This window comes from Terrapene carolina, unplaced genomic scaffold (genome assembly GCF_002925995.2).
Source record: "Terrapene carolina triunguis isolate 2854851 unplaced genomic scaffold, T_m_triunguis-2.0 Scaffold58, whole genome shotgun sequence".
In the NCBI taxonomy this organism is placed as follows: Eukaryota; Metazoa; Chordata; order Testudines; family Emydidae; genus Terrapene; species Terrapene triunguis.
This window is the reverse complement of record NW_020664409.1, coordinates 79,363,504-79,377,800: the sequence shown is the minus strand read 5'-3', so window position 1 is coordinate 79,377,800 and position 14,297 is coordinate 79,363,504. Positions and strand designations below refer to the sequence as shown.

The window sequence follows — 14,297 nt, the reverse complement described above, 5'->3', positions numbered from 1 at the left end:
TTCATCTTGAACCTCTCCCACTGCAGCATCTCGTCATCTGCCTAATCTAATTCTCCCTGCTTATTATTTTGCTTGCCATCTTCTCTCTTCCCCCTCAGGTTCCCTTGCACTTTATCTGCTCCTGCTTGAACAGTTCTTTCCTATCCCACTTCCTTCCCCCAACTAGCCCCTGGAATGAAACACATTTTTCCTATCCACCTGGAATGGAACTCTCTCAAAATATCCTTTAAACCTAAAATGAAGTCCTTGTCATAAAAACAGATGACAAAAAAGATAAAAGGTCGGGAAGAAGGATATACCATATAAGTAAAATCATCAGAGCGATAGTAGGTTCAAGTCTTTGTTCTCTGTGTGTGTGTGTGTGTGTGTATATGTGTATATATATAAACAAACTTACAAGACTTATTTCTGTTCTTGCCCTGACTACTTATATGCTATATCCCTTATACCCACAGTTTATATCTCTTGTCTTTTTGTAAGTTCTTTGAGACTGAAATTGTCTTTCTGTATGTTTCTGCAAACTCTTAGTGCAATGAGGCCCTGATGCTGGTTGGGAGCTATCACAGACTAAACAAATAATTTAATTGGAGTTAATATTAAACTCCCCCCCCCCCTGCAGTTTGACACTACTTAGTATGTACACATAAGTGTCTGTGTTGCACTATTTTTTCTAATAACTTATTTTAAGACAATCCTCAAAATGCTTAGCCACCTTAATGCATTTACCTGAGTGGCACTTCCTTGGTCACAAGCTATTGGCCTGATTCTGCCACCATTGAAGTCAATGAGTTTTGCTATTTATTTAGGTAAGCGGAGGATCTGGCAACATAACAAACAGGTAAAATGAAGATTTCCTACAAATTATTTAAAAATTGTTCAATTTTTACAGCTAGATTAAATTTTAAATCAGTCTTCATAGGTGACATGCAAAAGGGGGGGAAATTGGCTTCTGTATTTTGTGTGAAGTCCCTGAAAACTTGACCCCAAAACCTGCTTGTTTTTCTTCCCTAATTTTGCTGCACTCATAGGTCTGAAATATGGATTACGAGCTTTCTCATTCTTAATATTAAGGGGTTGAAGATGTCAAATCTTTGAGACTTTTCTCTAGTGTTTCTTAACTGTTATCCAAACACAACATGGTTTAAACATTCCAAATAAAAATAGATTCCCCTCTCAGGTTTCATTTATATTGTATCTGATTTCTTCTTCATAACAATTGCCTGTAGAGTCTTCCAGGTTAAAGAGGGTAGACAAAAATCTGAATTTCTAATAGAAAAAAATTACCCCTCCCCAAATTTCAGGCTTCCTTGGTGCTGCATAAAGAAGCAAAGTGTGGGGACCTTTTCTTCCACCCCCACCTTTCCTGGTCAACCTTTTAAAAAGTACTTTTTTTTTTTTTTTTTTTTTCAGTGGTATAATGGCAGGGGGTTTTTTTTTTTTTTTTTAATTTTATTAGAAGGTCCTCTTCCTTCCTTCCTTCCTACTGGACACATAGTGGTCCATCTTATTTGTATATTTTTTTCCTTTTGCGAAAATAGATTACTTATATAGCATTTCACAGGCTTTGCTGTCAGGACTGTTTCATCCACTTCTGAAATGTGCCCCTTTGTAGGATAGAACTCTGGAGCTATTTAACAGTATATAGAAATGTTGCAAACCATTTTAAGGTATCTAATACTGTATGTTGTTACAGGGGGGGAAATAGGCAGCCAGAATGTAATGTGATCAGAACAGTCCCACTCCTGCAAAAAGGTATTATTCCCAGGAGTGGCCAGTTCCTGCGTTTTTAATATCTGCTGAAAAACTGCACCACCGGTGCAGGGCCAGTGGTTCAGTCAAAACAGGGTCAGGCAGCTTATATCTGACAAGATTGCTACCCTAAATAGTATGGCTTCAGGCACAATATGAAGCAAGAGCTATATAGTGTGATGCTTAATGAGTTTCTTGGCATAAAACCAAAAGGCTGGATAGACTGTGGGGGAAGTACCTGGAAATTTTGTGGCTGCTGTACTGGTAGATGTAGGGGGGAAATAATCAGTTTTTGGGAAATGCAGGCAAAGTGGTACGGTGGCCTATCCATCCCACAGGCTGACTGACTTTTCAGTTTTGAGTTATTCAGCCTGAAATCCCACTTCTCATAAAAGTATGGCTGCTTGTTTTTCTGGCCCAGCACTGTCTCCTAAACAATCTTTCCCTCTGTTTCCCTTCTAAAACAAGGTTGCAATATCTGATGATAGAAAAAAACTGAAAATGATTTTTGTTCTTTAAAAATTCTATATTTAGATGAAGTTTTACCGTTAGCAATTGAAAGAGATTTTAATTATACAAGCAAGGCACTATGTAGTCTGTAGCTTCCCGAATGCACATTATGCAACAAGTCTCCCTAATTCCTGCAGCATAACAATACTGGCTGTTGTATTTTGGCTGCGTTTTAAAGCAAATTAAAAATGTGAGACTCGTTACATTTGAAAATAAATTCAGTATTGCAGTTAGAATAATGTTCCATAGGTTTAATTTGATTAAATTTAACTTTGGAATGTTCTTACATTTATCACCTATGTGCTGCTGTATTTTGTATTGACAATTGCATTACTGTATTTGTAAGTTGGGAAGACTAGAGGCTTTTGCACCTGCTTTTGGTGGAGTTGAGGTGTTAATTTTGGATTTGGAGGATTTTGCTCATCTGAAAAGTAGAACTGACTTTTCATCCTATATGATTTCAGAATGTACCTTTTAAGATAATATTGTTGGACTGGATTATGGTTGTGTATTGACCTGTATATCTGATCCAGAAGAGGACGTGATGTCTCCATTTAATGATTGTGTGTAGGCTGCTGTTCTGTCTCCCTAGCCCTGGAATGATTAAATGCCATGCCCAGGGTCTGTTCAGTCCCTTTCTTTAGGCACCATTTATTGATTGCACTGACAATCTTTAGCAAACACCAAAAGTAAAATAGTTCAGCATAAATCCAACAGCTGCCTTGCCCCTGACCCAGGGGCTTTCTTTCCAGAGCTTCCCTACTCTTGGCAGCACTTCCCGAGGCCACCTATAGAGCATCTGCAGGGCAATCCACCTTCTCCAGGACCTGCCCCTGGAGCTAGCCTGCTTTCTATGGGTCCCCCATCTCAGGGCTTGTCTACACTACCGCGCGGAGATGATCTAAGATGCGCAACTTCAGCTACGTGAATAGCATAGCTGAAGTCAACGTACTTAGATCTACTTATGCGGTGTCTTCACTGCGGGAAGTCGACAGCTGGCGCTCTCCCGTTGACTCCGCTTGCATTACTCGTTCTGGTGGAGTCCCGGAGTCGACTGGAGAGCGCTCAGCGGTCGATTATCGCATCTATACTAGACACGCTATATCGACCCCTACTGGATCAATCGCTGCCCTCCGATCCGGTGGGTAGTAGAGACAAGTCCTGAGAGTGAGCTCTTTCAGCCTTTATAGGAATCAGATGCTCATCAGGCAGTCAGTCACCTGACCCGTTCCTAGCTTGGTCTGATGATCCGGCTCTGCCAGGCCCAATCACCTATTCTAAAAGAACTGTGCCTCAGAACTGTACAGGCTTGCCTCAGGCTCCCCAGCCCCTAAAGGGGAAGACTACCCCATTATAGAGTGCCTGTGAAAAGCCAACCAAATGTGTCAAAACCACCACACTTGCAGGGCCAGTACTCTCAAGATCATCTTCTAGCTTGCAGAATGTGGTCTGCAAATCCACTGCCCTCTTGCTGTTTAAAAACCTACTGGATACACACTTATGCTCTCTCTGGTGGCTAGAGGAAAGTAGCTGAATAAATCATTTGCTAATTTATCTTTTTAAGTGAGGGGAGGAGAAAAGAAACCTCTCTTATTGCATATACCAAATGCTATGCACTAAGCTTTGCTGAGTATCCACATTGCCTTACTGTTACCTTTGTCTGTTCTTCCTCATACCTTTTGTTACCTTATTGCATCATGTCCTAAAGTAGTTTGTAAGTTTCACGGGGTATGGGTCTTAGTACATTTTGGAATGATTTTAAAATAATCCATAAACATGTCCTCTCCTACCAAAGACTTAGGTGTGGATGTGAAAAAATTGGATATGATACATAATTCCTTACTACTGGATCTTCAAAGTATATCTGAGGGTGGATCCTGGCTTTTGAGGTTCCTCACACACATTTAGCCCCAGGCCACCAGACTCCATATGTCACAAGTACACCACTTGACATTCAGACTGCTGGGTGTAGTTGTAGTCCTCAGTAACTTATTCAATACTTTGCACCCATGTCACTTCCAGAAAGTGGGGGGAGACTTGAAAATCTGGTCCTTCCCTGAACTAGTATCTTGTTTCCCTGTGGCACTGTAGCACACTCATAGTTGAAAACTGCACATGTACACTATTGGAGGAGATCTTGAAAAGCCTGCTTCTACCTAAATCAGTTGCCACTGTGTTCTTGTTACTAACGGCAATCTACTACTACAGAGGTTCATTGACTACTGTGAAGAAAAGGATGCCATCTGATAGAATAAGATTTTATATTGTCTATCGATCTATAAAGAAGATTGTTTTATTTAGTGTAGTGTATACGGATATTAATCTAAGTGATGATCTTATCTTTTTTCCCTTTTGGGAAATAATTTCTGTGCTATGTGCTAAAGAAAAGTTGGAGTCAGAAAGTTAAATAGTCTGTCAAATATACCACATAAGTACTTGTGCAGTTCTAAATGGCTCCATTATGTCAGTAGTTCAGGGACCAACTTTATGCCTTGTGTTTTTGACTTCAGTGGAGGTTGAACCAAGGATGAATTTAGTTCAAGGCGTTGTCATTTTCAGAAGCCCTCTTCCTGGAGTGTTCTCTTGGAGCAGGGGTATCAAACATACAACCCACATAATGTATTTATTGGCCTACATGACATTCAGATTCTCTATCATCTAAGCTTTCATTTAAAAAACCCCAAGTCTCTAGCCCTACTATTTATAGAGAGAACCTTCCAAATGTGAACTAAGTGTAACTGATGCTTTGATGTTGGCCTAATTCTGCAGATAGCTTGAAACCATGACTTAAGGGTGTGAGCTACTTTCCCCCATTCCCCAAGTTGGTATTCATTCAGATTAAAGCCCAGTAATGACCCTTCAGTTTCAGCATTAGCCATCTAATCAATGATCATTTTGGTGGATGGAATGAAGTGGGCAGTAGTGAAGTGAAATGGAGGAGCACACTTGGCTGAAAATTGGGAATTTCTTGAGGGATGGAAATGCTGAGAAAATTACAGAAGACTAGTAAATATGCGGAAGTGGGAGTGAAACAGGCAAAGGAAGATAGAGAAACAAAGCATAGAGATAGTGGTGGTCCTAAAGGGAATAATGTTTTATAATAAGTAATGTATATGAATAAGACGCTAAAGAAATTTACATAAAAAACTATACTTAAAAGTAAGGTTGCCAAGTCAAACACTCAGAAGATTGGAATGATAGAATTAAGGTTGCCTGTGCATACTCATTGTTAGTCTTTAATTACACAATCACATATTATTTTTTCCATAGTACCCCCTTCTTATTTTACAAATGCATAAGTATTCAATATTGCTTTTTATTTTCATCATTCATTGTGTGGCCCCAGACCTTACTTAACACACACCATCCACTGAATACAAAATTATTTCTGTGGTGTTCTCATAGTATATGAGTGCTTCACAAACATTTAATGAATTTATCTTCATATCTCCCCTCTGAGATTAGGTGGTATTATCACTTTACAGCTGAGGAACTGAGGCAGAGAGAGAGAAAAGATTGAGTGAAGTACCCATTAATTCTGGGTTCCCAATTTGAGAAGTCTAGGGCCTGATTTTTTTCAGAGTACTTAGTATTTTATATGTTCAAAGCACAGCTCCCATTGACCTAAGTTGCAACTGTGAATGCTCAGCACTTCTGCAAATCGGTCCCCAGGTGTCTCATGTTGGGTTCCTAGAAAATGAGGAGCGCACAATTAGTGATCTCCCATGAAAAGTTTGGTTTAAGTGTGAGTGACTTGGCGAGAGTCACATAGGAACTCTGTAGCAGGGGCAGGGTTAGAATCCAGTTCTCCAGTGTGCTGTTCAAATTCCTTAACAGTGAGGCAGTCCTATTTCCTCCTGCAGTTTCTTGCCTCATTCACTACCCACCTTCAAACTTCTGCAACAAGTAAGGCAGGGGTCCTACAGAAACAGTGTCATTCACTACACAATTCTGATTAATTCCCAAAGTATTCTCCATACTGTGCACTGAACGAGGCAGGGGTCCTGGGGAAAATTAGTATGTGATCATATGCTTAAAGACTATACATCATAATGCCTATGCACAAGGAGGTTGAATTAAGGTTACACAGGCAACCTTAATTTTGGGGTTTCCTAACTTTCAAACAATTGACTTAGCAATCTTAACATTCTTTTAATGTTAGGTTTTTTAATATAACTTCCTAGCTTTTTTTATATGTAAACATTTAAAAAAACAACCCACCATCATATGGAACAATAGTGATCCTAAGTCATCAGCAGGTTTGGGATCTTAAGATCTCCAGTACAGTCCTCTGTCTCTTCTTGATCGCATGGTGTAAGTGGTAGTGATAGAGGCCATGTGGACCTGCTACTAGAGGGGGATGGAGGCACATACTTTGCTGGTGGGTATCTGCTGACCTCAGAGGAATATTGAGACTTGGTAAAAATTGATTCAATTCCAGGTTCTAGGGGTGACTGTTCTGTAGCATTTATAGAACCCATGTGCCCCCAACCTGTCTGCCTCTTCTATGCAACCTATCTACCTCTTGCCTATGTGTCTTCCCAGCTTCTAGCCAACCAATCCACCCTGTCTTTTGCTCCTATCTCCTGTTCCTTTTTGCACCCTTTTTTGTGTCCCGATACCCTCCCCTTTGCATCTGTACAACCTCTTTACCCGCTCCCTTTCCTCCTCTGCTCTTCTCCACCCAATAGATTCTATACACTCTCCTTCCACCACCCTCCAAATTCCTCACCTATCTGCATTCCAGGCAGACTGTTCCTCCTTTTCTTCCACTCTGCTTAGATGCTAGAAATGGGAACACAAGAGAAACAGTCATCCTGCTCTCAGTTCCATTTTCTGAAACCACAGCAGCCTGGAACAGCAATTGTAGGGAATGTCCTGTTTTGTCCCTGCAGCCCCTGCTGGATTGGAGCACACTCAGTGCAGATGGACTTCTCAGAATTTACATAAGAACATAAGCATGGCCATGATTCATCTAGCCCAGTATCCTGTCTTTCAACAGTGGTCAATGCCAGTTACTTCAGAGGGATTGAACAGAGTGGGCAATCATAGAATGATCCATCCCTTGACATCCACACTTAGCTTTTGGCAATCAGAGGCTTGGGACACCCAGGGCATAGGGTTGCATCCCTGACCATCTTAGCTAATAGTCATTGATGGACCTAACTTCCAGAACTCACCTCATTCTTTTTTGAACCCACTTATACTTTTGGTCTTCACAACGTCCCCTGGCAATGAGTTTTACAGGTTGACTATGTGTTGTATGAAGAAGTTCTTCCTTTTGTTTGTTTTAAACCTGCTGCCTATTAATTTCATTGGGTGATTCTTGGTTCTTAAGAACATAAGACTGGCCATACTGGGTCAGGCCAAAGGTCCGTCCAGCCCAGTATCCTGTCTACTGACAGTGGCCAATGCCAGGTGCCCCTGAGGGAGTGAACCTAACAGGTAATGATCAAGTGATCTCTCTCCTGCCATCCATCTCCACCCTCTGACAGACAGAGGCTAGGGACACCATTCCTTACAAATCCTGGAGGTATAGTCATTAATGGACTTAACCTCCATGAATTTATCTAGTTCTCTTTTAATTCTTGTTTTATGTGAAGGAGTAAGTAACACTTTTTCTCCACACCAGTCACAATTTCATAGACCTCTGTCATATTCTCTCTTTGTCATCTCTATTCCCAGCTGAACAGTCTATTTTTTTCTTCTCTCCTCATATAGAAACTGTTCCATATCTTTGATCATTTTTGTTGCTCTTCTCTGTACCTTTTCTAATTCTTGTATGTTATTTTTGTGGTGGGGTGACCAGAATTGCATGTAGTATAGTAGTGTGGGTGTCCCATGGGTTTACATAGTGGCATAATCTTTTTTTTTTTTTAAAAATCTATCCTTTAATGCATCCTAACTTTCTGTTAGCTTATTTGACTTCTGCTGCACATTGAGGCAATGTTTTCAGAGAACTATCCATAATGACTCCAAGATCTCTTTCTTGAGTGGTAACAGCTAAATTAGACCCCATCATTTTGTATGTATAGTTGGGATTATGATTTCCAATGTGCAGTACTTTGATTTACCAACGTTGAATTTCACCTACCGTTTTGTTGCCCGGTCACCTAGTTTTGTGAGATCCCTTTGTGACTCTTCACAGTCTGCTTTGGACTTAACTACTTTGAGTAATTTTATATCACCTGCAGATTTTGCCACCTGTTTACCTCTTTTTCCAGATCATTTATGAATGTTGAACAGCACTGGTCCCAGTGCAGATCCTTGGGCAACACCACTATTTACCTCTCTCCTTTCTGAAAACTGACCATTTATTTCTACCCTTTGTTTTCTGTCTTTTTAACCAGTTACTGATCCATGAGAGGGCCTTCCCTCTTATCCCATGACTTCTTAGTTTGCTTAAGACCTTTTGGTAAGGGACCTTGTCAAAGGCTATCTGAAAATCCAAGTACACTATGTCCACTGGATCACCCTTGTCCACATGTTTGTTTGACTCCCTCAAAGAATTCTAACAGATTGGTGAGGCATGATTTCCCTTTACAAAGGCAAAGTTGACTCTTGCCCAACAAATCTTGTTCATCTGTGTGTCTGATAATTCTGTTCTTTAGTATACTTTCAACCATTTTCCTGGTACTGAAGTTAGGCTTCCCGGCCTACAATTGCAAGGATCACCTCTGGAGCCTTTTTAAAAAAAAGAAAGGAAAAAAAAAAAAAAAGAAATGTCTCACTAGCTATCCTCCAGTCATCTAGTACAGAAGATGATTTAAGTGATAGCTTACGTAGCACAGTTAGTAGTTCTGCAATTTCATATCTGAGTTCCTTCAGAACTTTTGAGTGAATACCATCTGGTCCTGGTGACTTACTGCTGTTTAATTAATCCCCCAAACCTCCTCTACTGACACCTCAATCTGGGACAATTCCTCAGATTTGTCACCTAAAAAGAATGGCTCATATCCTTTTCAATGAACACCTATGCAAAAAATTCATTCAGCTTTTCCACAATGGCCATGTCTTCTTTGAGTGCTCCTTTAAGCACCTCAATCTTCCAGGGGCCCCACTGATTGTTTGGCAGGCTTCCTGTTTCTGATGTATTTAAACATTTTTTTTGCTGTTAGATTTTGGGTCTTTGGCTTGTTGCTCTTCAAATTCCTTTTTGGCCTGCCTAATTATACTTTTACGCTTGACTTCCCAGAGTTTATGCTTCTTTCTGTTTTCCTTAGTAGGATTTAACTTCCAATTTTTAAAGGATGCCTTTTTGCCTCTAACCATTTCTTTTACTTTGTTTAGCCGTGGTGGCACTTTTTTTGTTCTCTTAGTATGTTTTTTAAATTGGGGAATACATTTAAGTTGAGCCTCTATTATGGCGTATTTAAAAAGTTTCTGTGCAGCTTGCGGGAATTTCACTCTTGTGACTGTACTGTTTTAATTTCTGTTTAACTGGCCTCCTCGTTTTAGTGTAGTTCCCTTTCTGAAGTTAAATGCTACTGTGGTGGGCTTCTTTGGTGTCGTCCCCCCTTCCCCCCCCCAAGTATGTTAAATTTAATTATATTATGGTTGCTCTTACCAAGCAGTTAAGCTATATTCACCTCTTGTACCAGATCCTGTGCTCCACTTAAGACTAAATCAAGAATTGCCTCTCCTCTTGTGGGTTCCAGGACAAGCTGCTCCAAGAAGCAGTCATTTGTGGTGTCAAGAAATTTTATTTCTGCATCCTGTCCTGAGGTGATATGTCAATATGGGGATAGTTGAAATCCCCAATTATTATTGAGTTTTCTATTTTTATAGACCTGCTAATCTTATCATCACCATCCTGCTCAGGGGGTTGGTGATTGTATACCACTGTCAAACTTTAACAAGTCTCTATTGAGGATGTGTGAATTGTCATTTGTTGAAGGTTCATAACTTGGCCAAATTTGAGTGAATTTTCATAGGGGTGGCAAAAGGCACATCACTCATAAGAACATAAGAAAGGCCGTACCGGGTCAGACCAAAGGTCCATCTAGCCCAGTATCCTGTCTACCGACAGTGGCCAATGCCAGGTGCCCCAGAGGGAGTGAACCTAACAGGCAATGATCAAGTGATCTCTCTCCTGCCATCCATCTCCACCCTCTGACAGACAGAGGCTAGGGACACCATTCCTTACCCGTCCTGGCTAATAGCCATTAATGGACTTAACCACCATGAATTTATCCAGTTCTCTTTTAAACTCTGTCATAGTCCTAGCCTTCACAAACTCCTCAGGTAAGGAGTTCCACAAGTTGACTGTGCGCTGCGTGAAGAACTACTTCCTTTTATTTGTTTTAAACCTGCTGCCTATTAATTTCATTTGATGACCCCTAGTTCTTGTATTATGGGAATAAGTAAATAACTTTTCCTTATCCACTTTCTCCACATCACTCATGATTTTATATACCTCTATCATATCCCCCCTTAGTCTCCTCTTTTCCAAGCTGAAGAGTCCTAGCCTCTTTAATCTCTCCTCATATGGGACCCGTTCCAAACCCTTAATCATTTTAGTTGCCCTTTTCTGAACCTTTTCTAGTACCAGTATATCTTTTTTGAGATGAGGAGACCACATCTGTACGCAGTATTCGAGATGAGAGCGCACCATCGATTTATATAAGGTGCCTCTCGCACCAGAGTGTGTGAGGCATCGTCCCCCCTCCCCATTGTCTCCAAAGCATGCATGTGCTAGAGCTTCTCAACAAAAGAGTGGCAAGAATTATTGTAACATGGGCTAAAAACATTTTTTCCTAATCTTGTTGTTGCTTGGAAACATCTGAACAGTTCTAGTTGAAACTTTAAAAAATTAAGTAAATACAAATGAAACTTTTTTTTAAAAGACAAACACCTGGCATGGAGAATTGCAACTTGAACATTTTAAGTTTGGGAGAGTTATAAGCTCTCATTATAAGATCCTATGAAAATAGGGTCTTATAATGGAAATTTTAGGCAAACTTAACTATACTAGCTCTCCTATAATAGTTACATGTTTAATTACATAAAGGTCATATTGTACCCTTGATCTTTGTGCTAATCCTTCTGATAGAAGTGGGCATGTCAGTGAGCGCTGTGGGAGTATAGAGTTCTGATTTATACCTCAGCCCATTCATGGATTGCAACTTGAACAGCTATTCGCGTAGCTGAAGTTGCGTATCTTAGGTCTAAACACCCCCCCTCCCCCCCCCCCCGGTAGTGTAGACCTAGCCTCAGAGATATTTGTGTAAATGTTAGACTTTAAGCTGTTTGGAGCTGGGTCCATATCTTAGGCACTATTGAATAATAAATATTTCTGATTTCTCTGAATTGTCTACCTATTTTCCCCTACATCAAGTTGCATTTATAGTTTCTCTTTGACACTTTTTGTATTTGAGCTTTTTTCCCTCCCCTCACTTTCTTTTATTTGAGAATCATGTGTTTGTTTTAAATCTTCTAAGATCTCACACCCTTAAATGCCCTGGAAAATGGCTTCTTTCCCTTTTGCTAAATGGGGTTGGAAACAGTTTAATCTTAGATAGTTTCTTGTTGCGCCTGATGTTTGATCATTGTTAAGGCTAAGATTTTGTCATGGATATTTTTAGTAAAAGTCAGGGAAGCCTGTGACCTGTCCCTGACTTTTACTGAAAATATCCATACAAAATAGGGAGTCTGGGCAGCTGGGTGCGGGCTCCAGGGGCCCTCACCACCCGTGGGGCCTGGGAGCTCCATTGTCCCCCTCCACTGGTGGCTGGGAGCGGTGGTAGTCCCTGCCCCTGCTGCCCAGAAGCGGCGGGGGGGGGCCCCCCCCCCCCCCCCCCACCCCCCGGCAGCTGGGAGTGGTGGGTGGCGGCGCTGGCTGAAGTCACAGAGGTCTTTGGAAATCACTGATTCTGTGACTAAATCGCAGCCTTAATCATTGTTTGCCTGCGTTACTTCATATGTATTGGCTAGGAAGGGTATGGTGACAAGACAGGAGTAATGAATGCCCTTTTCTTTCCAACAACCAAAAATGAGTGAGAAATGTGAGCAAAAAGATACTGTACTTGGATTCTATGGTAATGGATGGCATCATAAAATCCTAAAGTAGTTTGTTGAATTGAGGCTGGCCCCCACAAGATTGTAGTGCAGTGTCCTGGCATCTTGTAGTGTTTTGTACTGGGTTTTATCACTACGTAGTAGTGAGTAGTTGGTATAATATAAATTTGTTGCCTACTGATGCAGTGTTCGACACTGAATTGCACAATTTGTCTGACTTGTGTTCTGAAATGTAATTTGATTATTAAATGGCAATCTGTCTTCAAGTAGTTATGCTGCTGTGGTGATTTCAAGTTGTGTAGTATGTTGGAGAAGCCACACAACGGTAAGAGGTTGAGCAGAATAAATCATGTCACAAAACAAATATGCTGCTTAAGTGAACTTTGCATATAATACAGGATATTTTTCATATAGCATGCACTCTTTTTTTTGTTGCAGGTTAAGGGAAGTTTCAGAGAAGCTGAATAAATACAATTTAAATAGGTAAGATATATTAGCCATTGCTGTAAAACCATTCAGCAAAACAATTTTTCTGACTGACAAGCAAAAGTTTACATTGTAGATATACATTTCTACTACTAACATTTACTTTTTTGATATATTTCTGAAAAAGGTAACTTTTATGTCTGGGTAGGAAGTTCTAGCTGTTGATTATTATCTATTAGTAAGCACCCATCTCCTACAATTAATTTAATTTGGAGTATAGGCGCCACTTTTTATTGCTGACTGAAATGAAATATACAATATTGCTTTATCACCTTTTAAGGTTTTGTTTTGCCTTTTCTATGCTTAATGATTGAAAACACATCATATTTGCTTCAACTAGTGTACATTTTAAGTCATTTTAAATGTTTTATATCAGTAACCATCATTGCACATTGCTTCTTCCATATACCACTTTTTACAATTTTTGTTCGGAGTTCAAAAGTTTAAAAATGTTATACATGCTCCCTTTTTATTTTCAGCCACCCCCCTTTGAATGTATTGGAACAGGCTACTATTAAACAATGTGTGGTGGGACCAAATCATGCTGCATTTCTTCTTGAGGTAAATTGCTCAAATCTGTTCTCATAACAAATTTGAAAACATACGGTTAAACATAATCCTTTTTAACATCAAATAATCAGCAACTGAAGACTTGATTTTGCTCTAATTCTGCCTTGCATTTCAATTTTGGACACTTGTTTTTCTTATTTTAAAAATAGGATGGTAGAGTCTGCAGGATTGGCTTTTCAGTTCAGCCAGACAGACTGGAATTGGGTAAACCTGACAACAGTGATGGGTAAGAAATATTTTTTTTTTCTGTACTCAGCAGATATTTGAAATGGATAAATCTGAATTTTCTTATATATTTGTCTTTGAAATGTATCCTCAAAATTTAAAATGAATGCTAGTACCATGTAGGAAGTCTTTAGATATGGTACAATGGTTGTGATTATGTAGCTGAACAGCTCAGTTCTAGCTTGATAGTTATATTTTTGTGTTGAAAGAAATGCCATACTTAGTACCAAAATGATGATAAAATTCCTACAGAATCTCTTTAACATAAAAAAAAAGATAACTTTCTGAAAGGAGCAGACTTAAGTACTTACTCCCCATATTGAACCTACTCTGAAAATGGTCCCGACTGGAAGGACTTTCATTAACTTTAGCCCAGGTAAGTGATCTTGATAGGACTGCTATCAAAATAACTCAAATCTGGGCTTAAAACAATCTTTTTAATTCTAAAATAGGAAGTTATTGCCTCTGGTTTACAGAAATAAGTGACAATTGCAATCTATACATATTAAATTAAACATGAAGTTCAGAAGCTACTTCATTTCAAAGTAATTAGAATTATATGTGTTTGCAGTTATTCTATTGAAAAGGCTTTTTTTGTAAGAACAAAACAATGGATTGCCGACATGAATATCTATTAGGCATGCTTTCCATATCTCAGTATACACCTTACTATTTTGCAGTTAGATTAGTTTGGAGTATTCCCCAAGGGTGTTGCTTAAGCTGGTATGTTACCAGACTAA

General features: G+C 39.7%; 1 protein-coding gene across 1 annotated transcript in view; it reads left to right on the top strand.

The window, feature by feature from the left end:
- UBR5 (ubiquitin protein ligase E3 component n-recognin 5) overlaps positions 1-14,297 on the top strand; it is a 148,635-nt gene that overhangs the window by 11,399 nt on the left and 122,939 nt on the right. The window contains exons 2-4 of the mRNA XM_026659873.1: positions 12,715-12,759; positions 13,242-13,323; positions 13,482-13,558. Coding sequence (XP_026515658.1) covers positions 12,715-12,759; positions 13,242-13,323; positions 13,482-13,558 — 204 coding nt within the window. The remainder of the gene's footprint in view (positions 1-12,714; positions 12,760-13,241; positions 13,324-13,481; positions 13,559-14,297) is intronic.